At 38.9% G+C, this 26,011-nt stretch overlaps 1 protein-coding gene across 1 annotated transcript; it reads left to right on the top strand.

Moving 5' to 3' along the window:
- Window positions 1-1,075: 1,075 nt before the first annotated feature.
- IL1RL1 (interleukin 1 receptor like 1) lies at window positions 1,076-21,522 on the top strand. The gene is made up of 12 exons (XM_071430775.1): window positions 1,076-1,123; window positions 3,950-4,039; window positions 4,886-4,961; window positions 7,171-7,372; window positions 7,640-7,808; window positions 7,889-8,051; window positions 10,249-10,317; window positions 12,184-12,316; window positions 12,415-12,572; window positions 16,580-16,723; window positions 18,752-18,910; window positions 20,731-21,522. Exons 2-12 carry the CDS (start codon window positions 4,037-4,039, stop codon window positions 21,075-21,077), a joined length of 1,623 nt encoding a protein of 540 aa, XP_071286876.1. The 5' UTR covers window positions 1,076-1,123; window positions 3,950-4,036; the 3' UTR covers window positions 21,078-21,522.
- The last annotated feature ends 4,489 nt before the right edge of the window (window positions 21,523-26,011 follow it).

Raw genomic sequence — 26,011 nt, 5'->3', positions numbered from 1 at the left:
TGAGGTTAGCTTTACTCGAATATATTTAACCTTTCCCTAGATGAAAACGAAATGTTGTGGTTGGAGGATATTGAACCCACCACTGAATGCAGATGGTTACTCCAGAATTTTCACCAAAGTCTCTTACGCCAGGAAATGAGAAAGACCTTGATTCTGATGAAACCTCACAAACTTGAGCAGGGAGTAATTTGTGAGCTTTTGAAGGTAGGAATCTAGGAATCTGAGCTGCTTGAACAAAACATTGTGAGATTTCATTGTTGCAGGTTGGTTGGCTTCTTTTTTAGTTCTTTAGATTTTTTTTTTTTTTTTTGTCATATGGGAGGTGCAACCCCCAGACCACTTCAAAAGAAATGCTACACCAAGAACTGGGGAGACCATGGGTGTGACATAGGTAAGGTTTTTGCTACATCTTTGTGTATTGATGTGGAGTTGTTGCATGCTGACAGTAGAGTCCCAGGAACGCTGGAAGGAACAGAAGGAATTCACAACTCTGCCAGGGAAGGGAAACAAAGTTTGAATGACCATAGGGTAAAATCTTTCCCTCACAGACTTGATTTAGCTGTTGGTGCAGATAATTGTATTTTCAGCACCTTCTTTGATCAGCTTAGCTTCAGTGAAACAGTTTCCTTCACTTCGTGAAAAACTGTTCCTGATTCTCCAGCGACTTTTCAAGCTGTTCTCAGGGAGCTGCTGCTTGACTAGACCATGCAAAGCTGTTACTTGTTTTCAAGCAAAATCTGTTTCAATTGCCTTCTGCCATCTGATTGTCCCCTCTCTCCCAGTGCTCCCCAGCCAGAAGATTTATTGCACTATAATTGTGCTAAAAGTAATAAAAAACCCCTATGGTTGTGGTTAAAGATATCCGATTAATTGGAACTATGAGATGCTATCTCTTATAGGTACTTAAAGTAAATTGCTACAGTAATCTGTTCTATGTTCTGCTCTATTCAGTGGGAGGTGTCTCAGAATGGAGCTGTGTGCCTTGCTGCTGCAGAGAGGAGCTGCCCCAGCCAGATAAAAAGAACTCACAGTAATATCAGGTACCAGATTAGCAGAGAAATCTCTGCGAAAGACCCATCCACAGAGAACAAGCTACTTCTCTGCTTTCTGAATTTTCCAAATGGTAGGTCAAATTTTTATATTGTCATTTAACCAGAAATAATAGAAGTATTTGATAAGAAAGTTTATTTCAGTTCAGTTATGTGCTTCTTTATCTCGAGAAATAAAATTAGATTAAAATAGTGGGTATGCTTCCATGATAGACAACTAGTGTTGGGACTAACAAAAATTTACCTTGTTGTGAAGTGTATTTAGAAATGGATTTTACCATCATTTTCCTGGCCTATATTACTAATTAGTCAAAGACACAGAAAATCTTTATTCCCCAAATGATTTTTCAGAGTTTAGCATATTTATGTATTTTGTGCTTAAAAATATTTTTTAAGAATAATGTGTATATCAATTCTAGAAATTCTATGCTTTAATGCTGAAATTCCTACATTTTACACCTACACCTGTAACTAGTGTAATTGTTAACTCTTGAGAATGCTAGTTTTGGAATAAGTTCAGTTTTAATGTTGCAATTTTAATAGGATATTTTCAGTCAGAATGGATTTTCTGGTTTGATAGAAGAATGAATATCACTTCCAAAAGGTGTATGGATGTATATATCTGCAAAAAAATTCCACAGAATTGTTCTTTCATGGTATTTTTACATTGTAAAGTTTGTTACTTTTTTTGGGTAGAAATTGAGATACTATTTCCAGGTTTTGTTAGTATGCTAGTATACTAATTTTTTCATTTATATAAACAGTATTATAAACATTTTGTTGGAAAATAGAATTTTGGAAAGAAAAGCAGAAATATGTTACTAACACAGCTGCCTTCAGAAAACTACTGAGTTAAGCCCCACAGACCACTGCTTCTGCAATACACACAGTGGGTTCCCCCTTCTCTCCCCTTCCTTTGGTATGGTTCATTAGGAACTAGGCTTTGACCCACTCCGACAGTTATCCCAAATTTTGGGTCTAGTGCTTTTCCAGCACCACACTGAAGTTTTTGTTTGCAGAGCTTAGGTTTACACTCCCACCACACAGTCATCTGAAGCTGTAGGAAGGAGCTGTAAGGCACTGCAGAACCAGTCCTTCTCTTGCTGCTTTCTGTCTAGACCTGCAAACTCTGTTTCAGTCCATATTGAGGTAATTTGGTGTTTACTGCTTGCTTTGGAAAATGCAAACAGAATGCAAATCACGCTGCTTTTTCTGTTGCATGAGCTCTTTGGATTTTCAGGAAACATTCTTCTTTTATTAGAGCCCTCTATATTTTACATATTCAAACACACAACCCCCATACCCTACTTAAACTGCTGCTGGTACACAGCAACTTAAAAATGGAGGGAAATTCAATAAAGCAATCATCATATTTGGTGGGGAGCATCTCAGCTCAAATATTTTGCATTCTTTTGGTGCAGGCTGGTAGCCCAGTATGTGTAAGGTCTCTCAAAGACATATTTTTTTCAGTAAACAGAAGGCTAACTGCAACAGCTGGCAAGTATGGAGATAGGAAATGATGAATTTCTTACTCCTGAAACATTCTGGCGCTTGCTAGAAAAGTTGGTGAGAGCAAGTAACTGGCTGTCTCCCTTCCTAGACAAAGCTGCATCTTAAAAATGGTGAAAGCACATCTTCTTGCAGCTTTCTGGTAATCACCAGCCTTCCATTTCTAGGGCTGCAATAGCACTGGCAATAAGGGACTTGCCAGTGTCTCCAACAGTGGTATTACTTGTGGCTAAATTCCTAATAAACACTTACAAATAAAATATCAAATGAGACAAAACTCCTCATTTCAGAAAGACTCCAAACTTAGTCTATGAAATATTTTTTTAAAAATCAACCAGTTTAGTTTTTGTCATCTTGCTGAGGTATCACTCACTTAAGACAGCTCTAAAAAATAGAAGGGCAGTTAATATAACTGCTGGTATACCTTGTTGGGGGCAAATAAGTTGCTGAAACAAAACCAAACACTTGGTTGGAAAAGGCTTCCAGTAGAAAAGGAATATTCTGGATATTTTTGCTCCCTGCTAGTGTTAGAAACGACTTCTAGGAACAAGCCTCATGCTCTGAATGATGAACAAAGATGAATGCTTTGCTATGCTGATGCTGTCGATTTCATTGAGCCATTTTGTGATGTGCCTTTTTCTCCCAAGGGTCTGTCCAGTCCCAGGTCCCTCCTGAGCCCTGTTCTGGGCCACCTTGTTCATTCCTTCCAGGGCAAAACTCTTGATGTCAGTGTTGAAAAGTACCCTTCAAAAATCTGTTCACCGGGCCGAAGGTTTCCTTAAAATTAAAGAAGTCAGTAGATTTGCACTTGTAGTGGTGCTTTTCTCCAGCAAAAATGAAAGCAAGTAGATCCTCACACACAGTAATTCTTCTGACTGGTCACTCACTTCCTGTAAAAGGCATGGCATCAGCTTTGCTGTGACATTAATGCTGAGATGCTGCACTTTTTGGTCTAAACCTCATCTTTGTGAATATCCCTGTGAATATCCCTGCACAATACCTGCAGTGAAATTCTCACACTTTTCTCTTTGAACACTAAGTTTTGTTATTGTTTTTTCAGAGGTTAAGAATAACCCTCTGGATATTATTAAACCTTCTAAAAGAAGAAACTTTCCATATCAAAGCTGACGATATTTCTGAAAGCTCAAAACTAAGTTTGCTCTGAATTTTAGACTTGGCAAAAACATAGGGCTTGATAAGTCTTGTCCATGTTTATTTAGTCTGGAGGTTTTTGGCACTGAAATAAAAATTCCTTGCAGTAAATGTGACGACAGTACTTAACATTTCTTCCCTGTTTTTTACTACTCCCCTTATGCTCACTATCTGCGAGATAAATTATATTTTCTTTCTGACTTGATTTCTCTTGAAAATAACTTGTCTACTGTCTGTAGGACCCAGTGGCTGCTGCTCACTCATACATGACAGTAGAACCCACTGCTCTGTGATCTGCAGTGAAGAACTGCATTCAAAGCTTTTTCATGGTAAGTAGAATGCTTATAATTACCTAGTATAGCTGGGTTGCATGCCTTCTGTCTCCTGAGATATTCCTGGATTAGGTCAGGAATTAGGATCAGCTTAATGCCCATGATCAAATAGTCAGGTTTTATAAATAAAGGGGTTTTCTGGAGAGTTCTTGAGCCACACCATGAACTCCAGCTGGTGTGTATCAGTTAGACAAATGCAAACATCAGTGAGATACAGGATCTGCCCTGCTGCTGTTAGCTAAGTACAATATTATGCTCTTTTACCTTCCTTTCCAGTCCATTTCCTCAGTTCCCCTTCAGTTTAGCATTGTTCATGACACTCACTTGGTTTTGATCCTACTGCTCAACACTTACCTAGAGAAGCTGTCACTGAAGATAAGTCCCCTTTCATAAAAAGACAAAAAAGTATGGTGCACCTAAGAAATTGGTTGGATGTAACCTTAATTCAAAACCAGGGTTTACATTTTCAAACCCAGGATCTGTCCTTTTCTAAGCTGGGGTACAGTTTCTCTGCACTTGACTGTGAAGAAAACGCAATGTACATTTATCTTCCTTTTAAAAAAAGCAAGTAAGTTAAAAGAGGCTTCTATCTGAGGAGCACCATGACAAAGCAATTCCCTGACTCCCACTAAACTAAGTCATATCTGTAGTTTCAATGGTGATAGAAGAAATAACATCACCTCAAAGCTGCCAAACTGCTGTACACACTGTACAGAGCAGCTCACATGATGCAGTTCATCAGTGCATGATATCATTTTCTGTTCAATTTTCTGATGTACATCGATACAGCATTACTGATACAGCCAGAGTATATTCTAAGATATCAGTGTTTTTTCTTCCTAGTTTAGAAATATGATGGGGCTTATAGATTTGATCCTCCTATCTACCTTCCTCTTGGTTTCCATGACATCTGAAACATGTAAGTCACATTTTAAAAATACTTTCTGATAAAGTTTGTTCTGTACAAATGCGTAGGCTGTTTCCAAATTGGTGGTTTTATTTTTAAGCCTAGTGAGTTCACCTCAAGCCAGAAATCACAACTTAAAATCTAGCTTTTAAAGTATATTAAAATGCACCAAACACTGTCCATTTCTATGACAGCAAGTCTAGGTTCAACTTCTGCCACCTGACACCTCTGCAAGCAGAAAGAAAAGGGTCTTGAAAGAATTTGAGAGTAGCTGGTGCTCAAGTTCCCAGCTGGGCACAAATTGCAAGAACATGCTTTAATTGCACTGAGCAACATGTAAGCATATGCACCCTGCTGAATCAGGGGTGTAAATGGGTGCTGTTCTCCACAGAAATGCTCTTTAATGTCCTAAATTTGGGGGTGTTAATTGAAAAATGCAGTGTAACAATAATATTTCCCTGCACAGGGGGAATGTCCAGAGCAGTAAACTATTTATGATGGGCCAGCTCTACTGACTCAGCTATATAATGCTGGCCAGGGACACAATGTTGTACAGTACTCATGTACTTCTATTCTTGAGCTGAGATGCACATTTATCTGAGAAGTTCTATAAGATATGATCTCTAAATATTTCTCCATATAGTCAATTTTACAATAGGAATGCTAAGATTCAAGCAAAGTATATTTATTAAGGTGTCAGATTCTGCTGAAGAATTTGCCAAAATGATTTTCATGAATGTCATTGAGTTTAGATGAGTCCTTTCTTTTTCAATGTCTTCCCTCTCCCCACTATTTTTCCTCAAAGAAATCTGTATTTCCAATGTGTTCCACCTTTGGCAGGGCAATGTTGCATTTTCTGACCCCCCTGATATATCCCAGTGACTTTGCAAGGCTTGTGGGTGGGAAGACTGTTAAAATTATGGGGTTGGGGTTCCTCATACTCATAGCTGGCTAATTTAGGAGCCCCAAATTAGTAAGTGAGATGACAATATCCATGGAGATGGACCACTTCTTTAGAAAGAACGAGAGCAGAAGTGTCCATCATGTGGAGACTCTCACCTCCTGATTTGTGCACCTACATGTCTAAAGCCACAACTGCAAAGTGTCATTTTTGGTAGACACTGTCTATTTTGGTTAGTTGTTTGGTTATCTACTCTCATTTTCATGCTCCTTTATCCACTGCAGCCCCTCTGCCAATCTCAATCTTTGTTCTGTCACCATCCTTGCTCATACCCCCATCTTTTGCTTCTTAGAATGCAATTTAACTTTCAGATTGTTTGTTTTCAGTGGCCAGTACACTATTCAGGTACCTGAGCACTTAAGTATTTATCACAATTGCTTGAATCTCAGTTTCTCTGGACCAATTTGAGTGTTCAAAAGTAGAAGTATACTCAGCTAAAAAAAACCCCAAATATTAGTGTCTTGCTCCCAGATTTTCTTATGTGTGATCATATGTGGTTTATTTTTTTAAGCTTCTTGTTTGTCTCAGTTATTTCTGTAACTTTTCACCTTCCCACTTTCTCATCAGATTCTTCCTTTCAGCCTATCACATTGTTTTCATTTTTTCCCACCCTATTTTCATGAACTTCAGAGAGGGGCGCTTTTTTTTTTTCTATTTTATTTTGTTTTATTTTATTTTATTTTATTTTATTTTATTTTTCCTAAGGATCCAATCTACAGACTTCCTTCTATGATTTTTTTCTTCCAGAAAAAAAAAAATCAACTCCATTTCTCCGTATTAAAAAGGCAGGACAAAAAAGCACTCATCCATTGCATAAATAAATATTCATTATACTGAAGTAAGGAAAGATAACTACACTAAAGCCATATTTTTCTTTGTTTTAATTCAGTTTTTGAATAGAAACTGTATTTTAGGCAAAGATTTACATAATAAGCTCATTGTAAGAAATCACTATTTTTTCAATTAAAACCTCTTGTTTTTTACTGCATCTCCACTTAGAACCTAGGGATCTGTTTGTTTATTTGTGCCTCCCACATTAGTTACTGTTTTTGGAAACAAATGGCTCCATAACTCAAGGTAAACAAAATTTTGTTGAAAAACCATCTAGTGAAAATAAGCTTCCTGTGTATCATCTCCGAAAGCTCAAGGAGGGTAGAGGGACATGACTGGCCCACTGATCCAAGAATGCCAACCAAGTTCTCTGTCTCAGTGGACAAAGGTTTAATTTATCTGAGATTTTAATCTTTTGCTCAATTGCAGTTGATCCTATGGAAGGTGAGGCCTTAGTTATAAAAGGTCCCAAATGGATTTCATCAGTGAACATCACCTGGTATCGCACGGATACTCACAAAAAAATTCCTGCGGAAGAGGAGGGATCACGAGTGTTTTCCATAGAACGATTTCTTTGGTTTCTGCCAACTTCTAGAGAGGATTCTGGAAACTACACTTGTGTAACACATTTGTAAGTGCCATATGGAAAGTGGAAGGTGTAAGACTGGCAAGAATATATGTTTTGATAATATATTCTAATTAAGCTTTTGGACATGATGACTTTTTTTATAAGTTTTCACCCTGCAACTGCTATTTTTATGGCAGATCATTAAAACCAAGCTGTGACTGAAATACAATAATCATCCACATGTTTATAGAATGACACACATTTGTTATAAACATTGATATATTCCATGTAAAAATGAAGTCACTGACATACCTTATTCCATTTTTGAAGTTCAAGTAATCGCACAAAGTCATACAACGTGAGTGTGCAAGTGCATTCATACAAGCCAGGAGAATGTTTCCCAAGTCGGATTCGTTACCCAAATGACACTCGGAGAGGAAAAATTGTTTGTCCTACCATTGATAACTATAAGAATGCTACTATTGTCCAGTGGTATAAGGTAAACAAAACCCTGATAGTGCCAATGTAGGTCAAAATACTGAGAAGCTCTTTGCAACCAAAAACATTTTTCTTTTCCAGGACTGCAAACCTCTTCAGGGACAGAGATACTTCAAGAAAGAGAAATATATTTATATTGAGAATCCAAGAAGGGAGGATGATGGTTATTATACTTGTCAATTTATTTATACCCATAAAGGAAATGTGTTTAATGTATCAGCAACAAGAATTTTCATAAGTGGGGGTAAGACAATAATTCTGTAGCTTGCTAAGATTAAAAGACTAATGTCATTTTAGAGCAAAGGAAACTCCTTTTGTACATTAAAAAGAGAAAGCATTTTGGTTTGATTTGTTTTATCATCTTATTTAAGATTTACATCAGCTTTATTAGATGAATTTTGTGGATGGTCACCCACATAGAGCAAGATGGGGTAAAGTCAGACTTGGTCTCATTCAGATTTTTGTTTAAAAGATTCTGATGACTCTGGTTAGATGCTGTGGTTGATAGAGTTCTCTGGTAGCACATTTCTGAAATGAAGGATCTCCTCAGTGGAATGCCACTATGCTCTGCTTTCTATTTATTGAGGGCAGCAGAATCTGTGGCTAGTGAGGACTGTCTGGTGGTCACTAGATCAGTCATGTGTTGATGGCCTACAGCTTAATGCCTTGTGGTCTGTCTCAACCATCTAACATTTATTTGGTAGTAGAACTGAAAAAACTTTTAAGTTTGTCTTTAATGAGACAAAATGAACAAGATATATACAGAAATAGAAAATGGATGGATCTCAGTGATTACTATGTCTCTGTGATTTTGAACATAGCCAATATGACTGAGATGTGTGGACTTTGGGTTGCCTCTAGCATGCAGTCTCCTCAGGAAGGCTTTGTATTTGGATGGTGTTCAGGAAATGGCACACAGAAATTTATAGTTTCAGATTACATCAACTTGCAAAACTTCAAAATGCTTCTTCAGTTCTGTAATCAGATCAGTAGAAAAACAGTCAGAAAAACCTTTTCTTGGGGGATGGTGGAGGGCTTGAGTTTGGCTCATGTAGTTATTTTGTTGCTGTTTAGTTGATTTTTTTTAAAAAAAAGGTAATGTTCATTTGTAGACTGAGCATCAGGCCTTTTTGCTCTGGGGAGGCACACAGCTTGTGGGCAGAATGCAGAGCTGGAGCGTGGGAGCCTTGGATGCGGCTTTTGCTGCTGTGTCCAGATCTCAGCAGCAGAGTTCATTCTGACTATTCTGAGCTGGACAGAAGACAGCTTGAGCAGAGACCTAGTTCAGTAGCTGGGAAATGTTGTGCTTTTCCTCCTTTTCTACCTGCTGCTCTACAAGATCACAATCAGGCTTTCCATGACACTTCTCTGTCTAACAATTTTTGTTTGAATGCACTTCCACCAAAACTTCTCTAACTTTTCTGGAATACTGCTCTTCCTGGGTTACAACAAAAATTTCTGGGTTTTATTTGGCCCCAAAGACATTCAAATTTATAAAGGCCTTTGTTACATCCAGACAGACCTTGAAGTTCATCTAACTTTCTTTTGAAATCATTGCAGAAAGAAGAGATCACAACATAACATGTTAAATCTGGGCTGAGTCTGGCATGTCTGCTCCAGGTTTTTCTAAACTCAAAGTAGTTAATGACAACTTTGAATTTTTATCAGACCTTAAAATATGTATCCTAATGAGTGGAACTGTTCTGTTTTGTTAATATTAGAGAGTTATGATATACATTCCTGTTGCCTTGCAGATCCATGCTGATCCAGAGGAGTTTCTGCCTCTGAATGCTGGCAGCTAAGAACTTAGCATAGTCAGACAGCTGGGAAGTTACTGGCTCTCTCCTGACTTCTATTTTATCATATCCAGTCAGTTTGGGAAGCAGGGACTGAAATGTGTTCCCACAGAATTTTTTGGGAAATACGTGTTTCACAGAGGTGCCTTGAGTTGGAAAAGCTTAATGAGGAAAGGGTTAGACAGCAATATGTTTGGAGTTCAGATACTGCATAAAAGTATGTATTAGCTATTTCATATAATGGATATGAGTAATTTCTCAAATGTCTCTTAGTAAAACTCCAAAACAGTTGAGAAACCCCAAAACAGCTGAGAAATCATACAAGCCTATAACAGCATTTGCTTTTTTCCCCCACTCAGCAGCTAATACAGTACTTCAAAACCTAATTTTTTTCTTATTTTCTATGTACAAAGGTACATAGATGGGGAATAAATACTGAAGATACTAACATGTACATACTCCCCAGAGATATTTGGTTGTAGGAATAAAACCAGATGATCCCAACAGGTATGTGAAACACTGTTAGATTGCAATTCTGTTTTGGGATCATAAAATATTAATTGTACAGTTTACAAATCTTATCTTACAAAATGCATTTTCACAACTTGTTAATGCATACTTTCTTTTCCTCTTTAATTTCTAAAGTAAAGTACTCACCTCTACCACCTCAAATCATATTTCCAAAGAATGAAGATGTAATAGAAGCAGAGCTTGGTGAGTACAAATTTTAATATGTTTTTAAATTAACATTTGTAATGGTCTAGAAGACGTGTATCTTCAAGAAGATGCAATGATGGAACTTCTCATCACAGTTTTGTACCATAATATTTACCATATTTAATTCCCTCCAGGCACAGAGGTGTGAAGTTAGATATAACTGATGTGTTATTTAGGCATTGAGTGAAGTTTAGGAAGATTTAACTAACTTGTTCTACTCTCACTGGGATACACTTGGATTATTCACAGAGTGAATCATTACATCTCAGCTGAAAGGTGACAGCTTCCATCCACTTCAAAGAGGGCTGTGGTTAAATCCCTCAAAATTGCTTGATGGTAGCCCTAAGAGGGAAGGATGGACTATTCTTGTGGCTAGAGCTGCTCCTTGCTACCTTCAGTGCCCACGTGGAGACAGTGCCTGTGTCTCTGCTGAGGAATGAAGGGAGCAAGGAGCTGGTTGCTGGCTCTGAGGCTGAGGAGCACTGCCTGTCTCATACCCAAGTTGGCTAGCAGTGATCAGACCAGCCTGCTTGGAAGATACTGGGAGGGCAGAAGGACAGGACCCAGCAGAGGATTTAGGCAGAGCAGTTGGACAGCCCATGATGTAGGGCTTGCTCCTGGCTCCCTGCTGATCAGGGCTATTGATGTTCTCAGGGATTCAAATTCATCCTGGTTAGCTTGCACCATCAGGACAAGGTGCTCCTGGTAGGAGTGAGAGTTGTCTGGGGTTTGGCTGCAGTCAGTGAGAAAGGTGGAGCTCTCCAGCAAGACACTAAACCCACCAGAAATCTAAATAGGCAATCTAGGATGCCCACTTGTCTGCCAGGGCAAGTGGGGTGAAGCTGGGCCATGGGAGAAGGGATTGTACCTACCACTCCTCTGCTTCTATTCTACAGCAAGACTGCTCAGGCAGCAGATACTGCAGGGGTCCACTGTGTGCCATGTGCTGGGGCTCAGAGACTTGTCAGTTGACTCACATTCCCATTATTAAATTCCTCTTTCCCCCAGCTGTTTTGTTGTTTAGAAATTAGATGGTCTCTGCTTGAGGACAAGCTTTCTCTAGTAAGATGGTCAGTGCCCAGTGCTCTGTGGGCTCTGCCTGTCACTCTGATAGTGCTTACACAGAGAAAATTCACTTTACATTTGAAACCCAATTGCTGCACTGGTTCTATTGTCTCCTGTTTGCAAAAATGAAGGCATTTCCCCATGCTCCCTAATACCTATTCATGATCTAACCATAAGATTTAATATTCTTATCTAAGACCTGCTTAGATGCAGACTTGCATGGAAACAATTTAACATGTTTAATTTATACTTTCTTTTGGTGCAATGGTGACCCTTACTTTGGAATAAATATTTCCTGATGGGGAATATTTAATAAGTAATTTCCTGTTTTAGTTTTGCTTGGACTGGCTTACTTTACTTTTGTCCAGCTTGAATAAAATCCAAAATAAGGCTGCACACAAGTCGCAAAATAATATATACTGAAATTTAATTAGATTATTTATGTGTACATTTGTGTGTTAACTACCATATCTATCCTGTGTTCCTCCACATATAATCCAGCTGATTATATGTGTCAAGCATCACAAATTAAGGGTATGTTGTCTTCATCATAAGAAATATAAATAATTCCTTTTGAAATCCTTGGTGTGCTATTAGATCATTTGCTGAAAAATTCCTGTTATTTCTTTTTGTCTCTTCTATGTATCATTTTGTCAGCAGAAGTTCAGAAAAATATGTCAAAATTGTTATGACAAAACTCACAATTTGTATGAAGATTTGTAGGGAAAGATGTTAGGAGGAAAATAGAATTTTCATGCTTTTCATCAAGGAATATTTACATCTCTGTATCTTGATTAGGTGCTGCTTTGTCTCTGAAATGTCAGGCCCGCCTTGGGATTAAGAAACAGCCACTGGCTGCTGTCAGATGGGATGTGGATAACATCCCAGTGGAAAGCCTTGTTTTTTCAAGATTTCATGAAGAAACTCATTTGTAAGTCTACATAAAACAGAATAATCTTTCTTCAACACAAACTGTGACTAGCCATTGAAACCAATGGTACTATCTCTTTCTCTTTCTCTTTCTATTAGTTTTAATGATCATGAGCAAGTATACTATGAAGAGACAACTTTGAATATTACTGAAGTAAAAAAGGAGGATCTGCAGTCAAATTTCACATGTATAGCATTGAACACAATGTACAACACAAGAGTCACAGTGACATTACGACTCAAAGTGCAATCTAAGGGTAGGATTTTTTCATTTTGATTCTTTACAATTTGCACTTAGTTTGACATATGCTGGTGAGTTTATTTTATTATTTGTTTCAGATAGTAAAAAACTTTCAGTTACTAAGAAATGAAACCAGCCTGCTTCTTCCCTACATGTTCCAGCCAGTTGCAAAATTCTCTTGGCTGAGTCCTTGTCCTTGGCGTTGGGGAGAGAGGGGGACATTATTCAAACAGGGTCAGCAAGAGATGAAATACACAGAGCGTGACTGTATCAGCTCTGTGATAAGAATATCCCGTTTCTAGGATATTTCTCCACTGTGACAAATAAAACTATTGTCTCAAGTGTAAAAGTGTGGCAGAAAATAGGCAAACTTTAAATATGAGGGTTTCAGCTGCTGGTTTGCCAGTTTGCCTTCCTTACTATACTGCATCCACTGTAGTTCCCTTTTTGGACTGAGTGTTGTGAGAATCTCCTCTTCAAAATCACTCTTTATCTTTGAGTGCCACTGTGTTCCCTCTGTGCCACACAGAGGTGTGAGTAGTGCTTCAAAGGCTATCCCTTGGTTTTGTTTTTAAATTCCTGGTTCTAGTTGTACCTGAAAGAGAAAGGAAATCCAGGGCAGTAAATGGTGGGGACAGAGATAATCCTTAGCTCATATGGGAATTTTATTTTTTAATAGGGATAGCCAAATCCCTAAGCACTGTTGCCAACACATCTGAATCAGATTCCTATGGCAGAAAATGCTATTTTGTCTGTGAGGGCTCAAGAAGCAGCTGTGATCAATTGTTTCCCTTTTCATCCCTTCAGACATGCTAAACCACCAAGAATTATGGCATCATAGAATGTTTTGGGTTGGAAGGAACCTTAAAGATCATTTAGTTCCAAACCCCCTGCCCTTGCAGGGACACCTTTCACTAGACTAAGTTGCTCAGAGCTCCATGCAGCCTGGCCTTGAACGCAGGGATGGAGCATCCACAGCTTCTCCGGGCAACCTGTTCCAGTGCCTCACCACCCTCATAGGAAAGAATTTCTTCCTAATATGTAATTTAAAACTACTCTCTTTTCTCAAGGATTTTGAAAGTAAATGTCAAGACCTTAACAGTTTTCTGTAAGAGAGTGTTGGGAAGAGTAAAATGCAGTGTACTGTGATCACAGGGTGTGCACAGACCCATGTCCCCCTGTATCCTTGATTGCTCATGACTTTCTACAGGTTCATGGCTTCAAAGCCTGGACAAGTTTCCTTGCTAGCCTAGACTAGAGGAGATGTAGGTGAATTGTAACAGCAGAATAGCACCCATCAGGAAGATGGCAGGAAATGTTTTGGCTGGATAGGTGAGTTTGAGTGCAGCATCACTCAGGAAGCTGGCAGTACACCAGCTTTGCACTGAAGTACCTGAGTGTGGGAGTGTACTTGCAATGAGAGGGAAGGAAACTGAGTAACAGTTTCTGCTCACTAGTTTATTCACACAAGTCTCTTGTTGGCCCCATATTACAGACTAGATGAAGGAGAACATATAGCATATTCTGTATTCATCCCATGAATCATTGAGTCTAATTTCTGTTAAAGACAAATCTTATTTTGTTTTTTATTCATAGGTCTTCAGTTAATGTTCATGAAAGCTCTTGGCTGTGATCCTGCTTTCACTGCTACCTTTTTTGTGTGGATATCTGTGCCCTTGTCCTTGCTGCTGCTGTTGATAAGGTGTCTGCCTCTGCTCCTCAGCACTGTTGGTGTCAGCAATGCTATGTGCAGAAGTGGCTATGCTCTGCTTTAGTTTTCTTCACTCAGCTCTCTCACAGCTCAGCAATATTTATATTAAAGCAATGTCTTTTTTTTCTCTGAATAATAAAAATGCTATAGGATTTGCTTGTGCCTCTCATCTTGTAATAAAGATGTGCACACTCCTTTTTTTTTCTGTTTAGTTTGTATGTTTGTATTTAACAGGGAAAAAATTCCAAATATATGATTGCTCCTTAGTGTTTCTCACAGCACATCTTGTGTCTGCTAGCTGCTACCCTGTTAATGCTTTTTTTTGCACGGTCATTCAAAGCAGAGTAAAGTTCAGCCCAAAGCATCATCTCTGTTCTTCCTCCAAGATGTTTAATGTTAAAGCTAACCTTCTGACTCATGTTTTGTAGACTGATGTGGACAGGAACTCTAGACACAGATCTCTGCTTTCACTGTCTGGAAGCGCATCCACCTTAGATGCCAGAGAAGATAGAAAAAACTGCTGCTCTTCTGGAGTTTGTCTGGAACTCCTTCAAAAGTTGTTTTCTGACATGTTTTCTCTGGCCTTTCCAATATTAGTCCTTGTGAGCTGATAGTTCTGTATTCCCATTGCTCTTGAATATAAATAGAACATGGCTTATGCATGAGGTCAGCTGCTAAATGATGTAGTAAAGTCAAAAGGAACAGCAGGATCTATTCAGCCTTGTTCAGGGGCTTGTGGCACTTGCCCCCACTGTGCTGAATGTTCACTAGTGAATAAAATTAGTGAATGTTCATTAGTTAATTCCAGAGAAATTAGGGGCTAAGCCAGCATTACTGGGAATTGAACCTGCTCTTCCAGGAAGACACCTCTGTGAAGACACATTCCAAACTGCATGGGCACATCGCTTCTTTTCCAGCCTTGATCTAATCAGTGCAAATATAAATAGCATTGTTTAGGTTTGTAATTGCAAAAGTTGATGCTGGAACCTGTTTCTTCTCCATATTTTAGAGACTTAATGCAATGCACCAGTAATTGTAATGTTATGATGAGCATGCTGCCAACAAATGCATCAGTAAGAAACAACTCATCACACTCTGCTGCTTGGGTCAGCCCCTCCAGGTAGTGAAAGGGGTTTCCTTACTTCGTCTGTGTGTATTGAGCAGGAAAATTGATAAAGTACTAAGATTTGAAGGGGTCAACAAAGATGTAGCTCCTTCATAGGCATCATGTGATATTGTTAAAAATATGGTCGAATTTCACTTTAGAAGGAACTGATTGTTTTCTTGCCCAATCTTATTGAAAGGTGTTTCCTCCTGATCTAGTTCTGGTGAGGTAAGCTTCCTCACAAGCCTAGCATTTCTTTTTCCCTTTAAACTCAAAGAAATAAATGTAAAGAGTGTGAAAATCTTGTTAAATTTGCCTCACAACCTACCAGAAGAAAGGGAAAATGTAAACTCTTCATTTATATACCTTTTCAGCAGAATTTCTCAGGCACACCCTCCACTAGACCAAATCTCTCAGCACCCCATCCAAGTTATTCTGGAACACTTCCAGGGATGGGGCACCCACAGTTTTTCTGGGCAATCTGTTCCACTGTTTTACCGCCTTCAATGTAAAAAATGTTTTCCATAAATCTAGACTTAATCTATCCTTGATAAGTCTTCATCTCTGAGGTAAAGATAGACAGATTCTAGAGCTCTTCCATGAAGGAAATTGGAACTAAAGTGGGTAGTTCCTTTGTATCTCAATTTCTCTTACTCATCATTGCTATTACATGCTCCTTGACCCTCTTGAAAGGAAAAGGCAGGAGAGGACATCATCTGACTTAGCATTGTTTATTTTATTTCTGTGACCAGGATGTGTTCTGTTTTCCTGCTTGTCTAGTGCTATCTTAGTTCTTATCTTGCAGATTTCATTACTTGCACATGCTCTTTGTATCCTATTAGTGCAATCATTCCAGAAGCTTCCATTTGTCCTTTTGTGGATTTTCATGCGTAGGCTTAGATGTCTCACAAAATGGTTGTGTCATTACCAGTTTTTAAAAGTCACAAAGTACTTAAACATCACTGTCAGCTGTGGTTTTTAGCATAAGTAGGTCTGGATTCAACAAAGTGAATATTAATTATATACTGCATAATATGCTTCTAGTTCAGGGGTCTGTGTGTTGGCTATTCCAGCTGGGGAAGGAAGAAGCTTTCTCATCTCTGTTTTGAGCTCCTGAAAGCTGTAACAGAAGTAAGGATATGAGGCTAAAGCTTCAGCACACTGGTTACCTTCTCTGTGGCTAACAATATATTCCTCTACTTTGCAGAGGTTCTTCCTAATGTCCTCCTGATCATTGGATCTCTAGTTCTGCTGGGTGCAATAGCACTCTCAGTGATCCTGTACCAGTCCTTCCGGGTGGATATTGTCCTGCTGTATCGGGAGATATTCCAGCCCTACTCAGTCAAGGATGGTAAGTAAGATTTGTGAAAGAAAGTTTAAAAAAAGGAAAATGGCAAATCATAGAGAAAGTAATTTATTTGATAGTTGCTAACCCATGACACCTGAGCCTGATTCTTCTCTTTCTTACACCTTCAGTAAAGAGAAGTAATACATAGCTCTGCAAGTGCTTTACATTCCCTTTTTTCCTGGGTTTTGTTGGACTGAATTACATAAAAGAGAGATTCAGTCCTGGTTTTGTAGGTTTTTATTGAAAGTTTCTGCCATAATTACTGAATGATGTTGAAAACCTGATTTACAGTGCTATTAACTGTACTTGTAATGTGCTTGTGATGTGCTCTCTAATGCAAAGGAACAAACATGATAAAAGCATTACCAATGTGATAAACCAACGTGATAAAAGCATATGAAACCAACTGATAACCAATGTGATAAAAGCATATGTTAGACCAACACAGTTTTCGTAGGCCAAAAAGAAAGATACCAATAGTCTGGAAGACATTTCTGGAGGAATACACCCCACCTAACTTTATTGGCTGCTTTCAGCTCGGGATTCAGACGTCTGCATTTAGATGTATGAAATGAAAGTGCACACATGAAAGTTTCCATCTTAGACATGAAACCTGGAGATCTGTGGCTGGATCCCACTGTCTAACCATGAGCAGTTGGTGCTGTTGGGGCTGCCTTAGGGCTTCAGTGAGACTGAACCCCTCTGCAGGGGGCAGCTGAAGGGCAGGCAGTGCCCAATGACATGATGAAGTACATGTTTTTAAGAGACCAAATCCAGCTAAATGGACAAATTTTAAATCTGAAGCTGACTCTTACCACAGATGTATGCATGGTAGATGTCTACAGCTGATCTAGTTCTCATTAAAGAGGAAAGAAGTATGCTTTTTTGGACAGTTTCCATGGAAGTATATTTTATGATGAAATTAATCAGACTCCGAAAATGGTCATTTCATTATTATTACAGAATAACAGAATCACAGATTCACAGAATCAATGAGGACCTCTGCGATCATCAAGTCCAATCATGACCAAACACCACATTGTCAGCTAGACCATGGCACTCAGTGCCATTTCCAGCCTTTCCTTAAACACCTCCAGGGATGGTGACTCCAACACCAGCCTGGACAGCCCCTTCCTAATGCCTAATTATCCTTTCTATGAAGAAATTCTTCCTAATGTCCAACCTAAGCCTCCCCTGCTCCAGATTAGCACTGTGTCCTCTTGTCCTGTCACTACTTGCCAGGGAGAAGAGGCTGACCCCCACACCTGGCTACAATCTCCTTATGGGTCATTATGGAGAGCAACAGGGTCAAACCTGAGCCTTCTCTTCTCCAGACCAAATAACCCCAGCTCCCTCAGCTGCTTCTCATAGGATCTATTGTTAGAATGGTTTCAGCAAGAACCTCAGCAACAAAAGAAAGGATACAGTAATTTTCACCAGAAAGAAAGAAACATTTAGGATTAGAATAAAAATGCTATAATGGAAAACTTAATTTAGAGAAATGGAGTAAGGAATGAAATAAATACTTGACTTTGTATTTGGTTCTGATTGTAGGACTCTTTCCTAAGAAATGGGATTTTCACTCAAGACTATGATTTGTTATGGGAATGATGAATAAAGTCTTCAAGATGGAAGAATTTAAATGGAATATCTTGTGCTGAGAGACAAAGCTTGTTGGTAGCAAATTGTATCACTGAAAAAACAAATACTTCATGGCTATATCATGCTAATATGAATCAATCAGTTGAAGTATTACTGCATATATTTTAGAATGCAGTTTTCACAATACAAGGGCCAGGTTCTCTAAAGCTACAAACACACAGGACAAAACAATTGAGCATGGAAAACACCAAATATGCATGGCCTTTAATTTCCAAACATGCACCAGATGATATACATTATTCAGATTGGCTGGAACTGCTTCTTAGATCTATTTCAGTGACTGATATTTTTATTTCTCTTCTACTTTTTGCAATAGACAGCTCTAATTGATGTTAACACAATACTCCTTCCTCTTGTTTTGCCTTACAGATGGGAAGATATATGATGCATATGTTATCTACCCCAAAAACCACACCAGTGAAGCTAATTTTGTGGAATATTTTGTTTACCAAATCATGCCAGATATTCTGGAAAAAAAATGCGGATATACATTGTGTATTTATGGGAGAGATATATATCCTGGAGAAGGTAAGTTTCAGATTGGTAATGCACTGAAGTACTTGTCAAGCTTGAGCAAATTGTGATTCAAGTCCCTTTTAGGTGTGTAGGAGGTCACTCTACATTCCTGACCTTGAAGCTCATCTCCTCAGCAGCCATCTGTCTGCTCTTTCAGGCCAGGTTTCACAAGGGCACTCTGTGCTTTTAAGTTCTTATCATCTTGGAATGCACAGGAAACATGACCCTGAGTGTGACTCTTTTAAAAATACTCTTGCTCCTTGGAAAATCTAACTCTGTGCAGGCGTTTTCTGGGAAAAGCCACAACCAAACCTTGCATGAGCTGGCTTGGCTGACTACAAGACAGGGAACTGGAGAAACCCATAAGCTCAGCCAAACCCACAAACTCAGCTAAGGAAACACCTTTGCTGTTATCACTCAGAAGTTTTCAACCTTTTATGAGGGTGTTAGAATCATAAGTAGTTCAGCTTCTTTTCACGGACATGCTCTATTTTCCCTTCACACAATGCCCAGTATTAGTTCAGGAGAGAATTGGTATGCTTTATTTCTGCTTTCTTGTCTTTCAGGATGAAATAATGTTAAATAATCTGTGCTAATTTCCATATAGACACCCTCCACAATATATGATTGCTGCGACCTAGGTGCTATCTTCTTCTACCGGAGCTGACTTCTCTGTTTATCTTGTGCCCTGGTTCTTCTGTAGACTGGATCTCCTTTCTCTGTCACTGAGCAGGCATGAAGCCTAAGCTGGTGCATTTTCTGTTTCACATTTCTGAAATCATCTGCACTGGGCCAGGTGTCATTCATCTGCCCTGAGCTAAGGCTGAAATCTTTGATGTCCTCCTCTTCTGGAAAGTTGTGAAAGGGCTACCTGGCCTTGGGAAAAATGAAGGTAAAGAAAAGCTGCAAAAGCTGTTGAGCCAGACCATTCCCAGATCCAGCACAAGGAGCTACAGTAGCTCACAAAACTGTCAAAGGCAAAAACTTACAGCACTTGCAGTGGTCTGGCAGCCCCCAGTAAAGGAGAAGAAGGTATATATGGAGCTGGCTGATGCATCTGCAAAGATGGTTTGTTAAATAATTGGTGCGTTGAATTTCCTCAGGTGGGCTCCCACTCCTTCTCTTTTGGCCCAGCATCACAGTGACAGTAGCACTGATCAGCTCTCCCTAACATGGCAGTGGGAAATTCAAATACCTTCTGTTGTGCTGACACACAGATGCCCTGAAAGTCTGGATTTACCCCTGGAGGGTGAATGCCAACAAAATGCACAGATTAGTGTATAAATTAGCACAATAACTCAGGACAATTCACTGTAATTTAGGCTGACCACACCTGGAAATAAGCCTCTTAGACAAAAGTCACCCAAAAGTCCCCTGATGACCAGTTTTCAAGGATTGCAAGATCATCTCTAAGGCATTAAACTTGGTACAACACAATTCCTTACATGAAGACTGCTGATCAAACACTATTTTGTTACAGTCAGATCTACTGAATTTGATCCTAGGTCACTGGAATAGAAATTCCTAACAATACTTAAAACAGTGACTTTATTAATGTTTCAACTAAAAAACCCATTTGAAATGAAAACTTTTTAGTTTGGACTTCTTGCTTTTCTCTCCCCCTGTGCAATTGCCTTTGGTTGGTTGTTGTTTTTTTGTCTTTTCGAGTGGTTTAGGGAATAAAGTCTTTCTCTAATAAATAAACAAACTGTGTCAGACTGAAGTGAGATAGAAATTATTTCTGGTTACAAAGCAATGGAAATGGAGTTTCCAATCTCAAAGGAATTAAAAAAGGAATATCGGTGTCTCATCATTTTCCTGTACATTGCTAGATGCAGCCAGTGCAATTGAGACGAGGATGCAGAAGAGCAGGAGGCTGATCATGCTGCTGACACACCAGCTGGTTAATTCTAAAGAAGATGCTTATGATCAACACATTGCTCTATACAATGCCCTCATTCAAAATGACACCAAGGTGATCCTTCTGGAAATGGAGACAATTGGGACTTATGGGAAGCTTCAGGAATCTCTTAGGTTTATTATTAAGCAGCAAGGCACCATCAAATGGAAAGAGGAGCACACGGTGCACCCACAGTCACCCAATTCCAAGTTCTGGAAACAGGTGAGGTACCACATGCCACTGGCACGCAGGCCCTCACACTTGGCTGGCACCAGGTGAACAGTCTTGGAGAACAGAGCTGTACCATCAGGATGGGCTACAAGCCCACAGCTGTTTTTCCTTTCAGAAGGTACATGACTGTACAGGCTGCAATTCTGGCTGTGTTTTTTGGACTTTTTTTCCGTCCTTCTACTGAGTGACGATGGGGTAATTGATGGAAGAGGTCTAGGAAACTGAGGGGATATTTTACAGGTATGAGAGGTCTAAATAAATAATTCTAGATTTTGTGGAGAATTTTGCATGTCACAGAAAACCAAATGTACCTATACTCTTTCTATATATAGTTGTACATATAACAGAAAGTTATGATTGTGAATAACTGAGTGCCTTCCAGGTTTACTTCATCTTTCTAATGCAGTTGATAAATGCCCTCTGTATTATTTGATCACAAAGTATACTGTGTATTTTGCAATTAGAAAGTATAATGTTATGCTTTTGTTAACTTATTTTCTGACACTTACTCGTTTTTGATTCAATAGTGATACTCACAAGATGAAATTTTATTTTTCCTTAGTATGGATGCCTCACTAAAGGGTCTTTTGAGACTGATGTGAATACAGTGTTAAGGGAAAGAAATGCACTGATATATACACATATCTATATATAAATATATTACATGCATTGGTAAGGGAAATGAATGCACTGATACATATAAGTGCATATTTTATATGCACTTTAAAATATTTTATATTTCTATTAAAATGAATCTCACACAAATGGGAAATTTAAGTCTTTCTGGTACAATTATCATGCTGATATTATAATTATTATCTCCAGATAGAAATAACATGTTAAAATTTAGGATGTTCTTTTGATACACTGAGAGCATTCCTTTAAGCTACTGAAAAAAAATAGACTGTTTTTTATAACAAGAATTACACACTTTTTTCCATGCTTTGGCCTCGTGTAGTTATACATTCTTATATTTCTGATAGGAAATCAGATGTAGTGTAGTTATACTCATGTGTAGTTATACTTTCTTATTTCTGATAGGAAATAACCTTAAATGCAAAGGTCAGAGCCAAATCTCCTAGTTCAGGGGAACAGGAACAAGATGTATCCTAGTACAGGTATCCCTGCAAATTTTAATCTTTTTTTATTTTTAAGCTCAGGAAATTCTTACTGTCAGAGAAGGCTTAGTTTTCAGCTTTAAACTTGCTACAGAACAGATTTAAAAAGTGAAAATTAGATGCAAAACACTCATTGCTACCAAGTCCAAGTCCAGTTTTTCACTAATGAGTTGTATTTTCAAGAGTTCATTCACTCATTGCTCACTTCACCGCAACTATAAAGCATCAAATGTTGCATTTTGTAATTACCTCATTAGACTGTGTGCAGTGCTGGGTCCTGTTCCTAAAGATACCTCTGGATAAGCCTTACTGTCTCTATGGAGGCCCCACAAGATGGATTCATGCCAGTGTGAGACTTGGTTTGTTCCTACAGTACCATTTCTTCCCACAGAGAGCTTACCAACACTAAGGTATGCTATGTAAAAACAGGAAAGCCTGTTGCTATAAACTATGAAGATTTTTACACATAAGTGACTTAGCAAGACAAAATATTCACTTCCAAGATTATCATGGGATAAGTTTTTAATACAGTTTGAGTCCTGGGCTTGTAATGAACAAGAAAGGATGATAAGCAGACATCTTTGAAGTGAAAAGTCTAGGATGACTTTTGAAGCTGGAAAGAGATGTGGAGCAAGTACAATGAGGAATTGCACAGGATGAGAAATGAACCAAATTACTCTGAAATATACTGACATGTCATTGACTTCTGTTAGCCAGGCAGGTAGTTATGGTGGTGAAAAACAAACTCACTACATGGCTCTTGTGGTGATGCTACATTTTTTCAAGTCTCACGGTCAGCACAGAAAAAAAAAAAAAAGAGAAAAATAATTCTTATAGTGGTTTGCCAGCAGTGAAGAAAAGGAGCAGATTCAGAGTGTGGCAAAGAACATTTACAGTACCAGGGCATGAATATGTGACCATAATTATGACTAAAAAATACTGCAGTTGTCACAGGTTGTTTTTTTTTTATTCCTTAGTGTTAGGTAAAGAAAAATGAGATATGCATTAAAATGGGTATATTCTGCAGATGTTATCATATTTGTAATGTTAGAGAGAAAGCACAAAAAGAACTGTGGAATACTTTTACAGCATCATTAAAATATCAGCACTACTGAGGGCACATCAGGAATCCTGCGTTTCGTTCTGGGCTCCTCAGCAGGAGAGAGACAGGGACATTGTGGAGTGAGCACAGCAAAGGGCCATGGGGTTGGTGAAAGGATTGGAGCATCTTTCCTATGAAGAGAGAGCTGGGACTCTTCAGCCTGGTGAGGTCCCTCACCTGAAGGGAAGGTATAAAGAAGAGGGAGTCAGGCCCATCTCAGTGATGCCCAGTGACAGGACCAGAGGCAATGGGTGAAAACCTAAAAACAGGAGGTTCCCTCTGAACATCAGAAAGGTTTGTAAGGTTTGTTTTTTTGGGTTTTTTTTTATGGTGAGAGTGACCCAGCACTGGTACAAGTTACCAAAGGAAGTTGTGAGTCTCCAACCTTGGAGATACTAAAAAATCTCCAGGACTTGATTTTGGGCAATCTTAAGCATGGGGGTTGACTAGATAACTTCCAGAGGTGTCTTCCATCCTCAATCATTCTATGATATGCAGCTTAAAAACAACCTAGATTTTCAAAAACTGTTTTTTGATTAAAATTGGCTTTTTGTACACTAAGAAGTCTGCCTTCATGGAATAACAGAATGACAGTCTGCCCTGTCCCCCCCACCCCCCCCCCCCCCGAAAAAAAAAAAGAAGTGTTCTTTCAACATAGGAATAAATAAACATAGAAATAATAACAAAGGAATAAACATAGAAAGCTTATAGAAGATTCAGTTTGGATGCCTTAAGCTTAGATTAAACAGCACCAAGGCAATTTAGTTGCTGAATTATATTGTCCACAAAGAGTTTTAATGTTCTTTGGTTTCTACCCTGCACTTCTGTGGTTTTGGCACCTCAAGGGACTCTGGAGAGCAGATTTACTTTCACTTCTTAATAGAGCAGAGTCATCCTGCCCTCTCGTGGGTGAACAGGCACCCAGAGATAATTTGATGTTCCTGCAGCTCACATGGTTGTGAAGCCCGAGAGACTTCCCACTTAAAGGAAGGTTTTAGAAGTTTTCAAGAGTTTTCTTAGCAAGCCATTATTTGTTATGCAATATTAATAGACCATTGGACAAAACCTGTTTGGAAGATGATGTGTAAAATTGATAGTATATTAAATTGAATGTACAACTGTATGTTCCTTACTCTTTAAAGGGTTGAAAAACTACAGCTGTTGTTTTAGACACAAATCATGCATATCCAGATGTGTTTCAGACCTTGGGAAGACACTGGATACTGTATATCTTGTAGTGAGCAAGGTCCTTGACACAATCTCTGCTAGACAGACAGATCCACAAAAATGATCAGAAAAACAGTGGGACCTGTGGGACCTGGGACTAACAGGTTGTGACCAGCATACAAACCAGCTCACAGCTAATCACTAGAGGTGTCCCTCAGAGAGAGATATCAGCACCAGGAATGTTTAGCATCCTTATTGGTTACCTTGACGATGGGACAGAATGCACAACCAATGAATTTTCAGACAGAAAATCAAACTGGGGAGGGATAGCTGACCCACTTGAGCACAGGGCTGCTCTTTTAGACAGCAACAGGCTGAAGAAATGGACTGATGGGAAACCCACAAAGTTCAACCCAAGGCATGTGCAAAGTGCTGAGATGGAACAAACCCATTCAGCAATGCAGCCTGGAGGTCAACCTAATGCAAATTAGCTTTGCAGAAATAGACTGGATGTGCTGGTTGACATTAAAGTGAACACAATTCAGCAGTGTGACCTTGTGACCAAGGTGACCAACAGCAGTCTGCACCTTACTATTGAAAATGTAGTTGTGGAAAGTGATTATTCCCCTGAATGCAGCATTTGTGGGATCATCTCTAGGGCACTATGTCAAGGCTTGGGCTCCTCAGCACAAGTGAGTAGGTACTGACATATTGAAGTCCAGGGGAAGATCACCAAGGGCACAGATCATACAGGGAGAGGACAAGTGTCCCTGATTCTACCTACAATAATCTAATGAAAAGACAGAGAGAGAATGGATGGATCCAGACTCTTCTCAAATGAGCCCAGAAATGGGACAAAAAAAAAGTAACTGTGACTAATTAGAACATGGGAAATTTATATTACATATTAGAAAAAAAATTTCACCATATGCATGTTCCAAAGCTGGAACATGTGCCCAGAGAAGCTGTGGAATCCCCATCCTTGTAAGTGTTCAGGTCTTGTTTGTGTGCACCCTGAAGAGGGGCTGGACCTGAGGACTCCCAGAGGTCCCTTCAAACCTGAATTATCCTGTGATGCTGTGATGTGGAGGAACATTTGAAAGTGTCCAACATCTGTATTTTAAAATTTCTGAGAAACATATGAGGCTCTAACAGACACATTATCAGTTCATAACCTGCTTTTTTGACATAAGGGGAAGATAATGCTAAAACTATTGAACATGACTTAACGTATGCTAAGAATCAATATAACTTGTATATAGAGATAATAGATGAAGTTTAGAAAGGACTATTGCCACCTAAGAGCAAACAAGTTTAAACTGTGGTTACAAGAGTTGGATATGTTGCAATTTATGATGGAAATAATTTCAGTTTTTTCAGTTAGCACCTCTATATAGCTTATGTTGGATGGAAAGGAACATGTGAAAAACTGTGAAATAACTGGTCTTCTCTAACTGATTCTCAACTGGTCAGGTCATCAGAGCTTCATTCAAAAATCTGTTTTCCAATCTTAGTGCAAACTTTTGTGTTCATCATGACATTTTCAAAATTAACATCTAAGATGTAGCTATTTTTAGTCAAGTTACATAGCTATT

This window comes from Agelaius tricolor, unplaced genomic scaffold (assembly GCF_023055355.1).
Source record: "Agelaius tricolor isolate 1412-34295 unplaced genomic scaffold, bAgeTri1.0.p SCAF_7, whole genome shotgun sequence".
Taxonomy (NCBI): Eukaryota; Metazoa; Chordata; class Aves; order Passeriformes; family Icteridae; genus Agelaius; species Agelaius tricolor.
The sequence above is the reverse complement of the archived record's forward strand: the minus strand, read 5'-3'. Positions and strand labels throughout refer to the sequence as shown.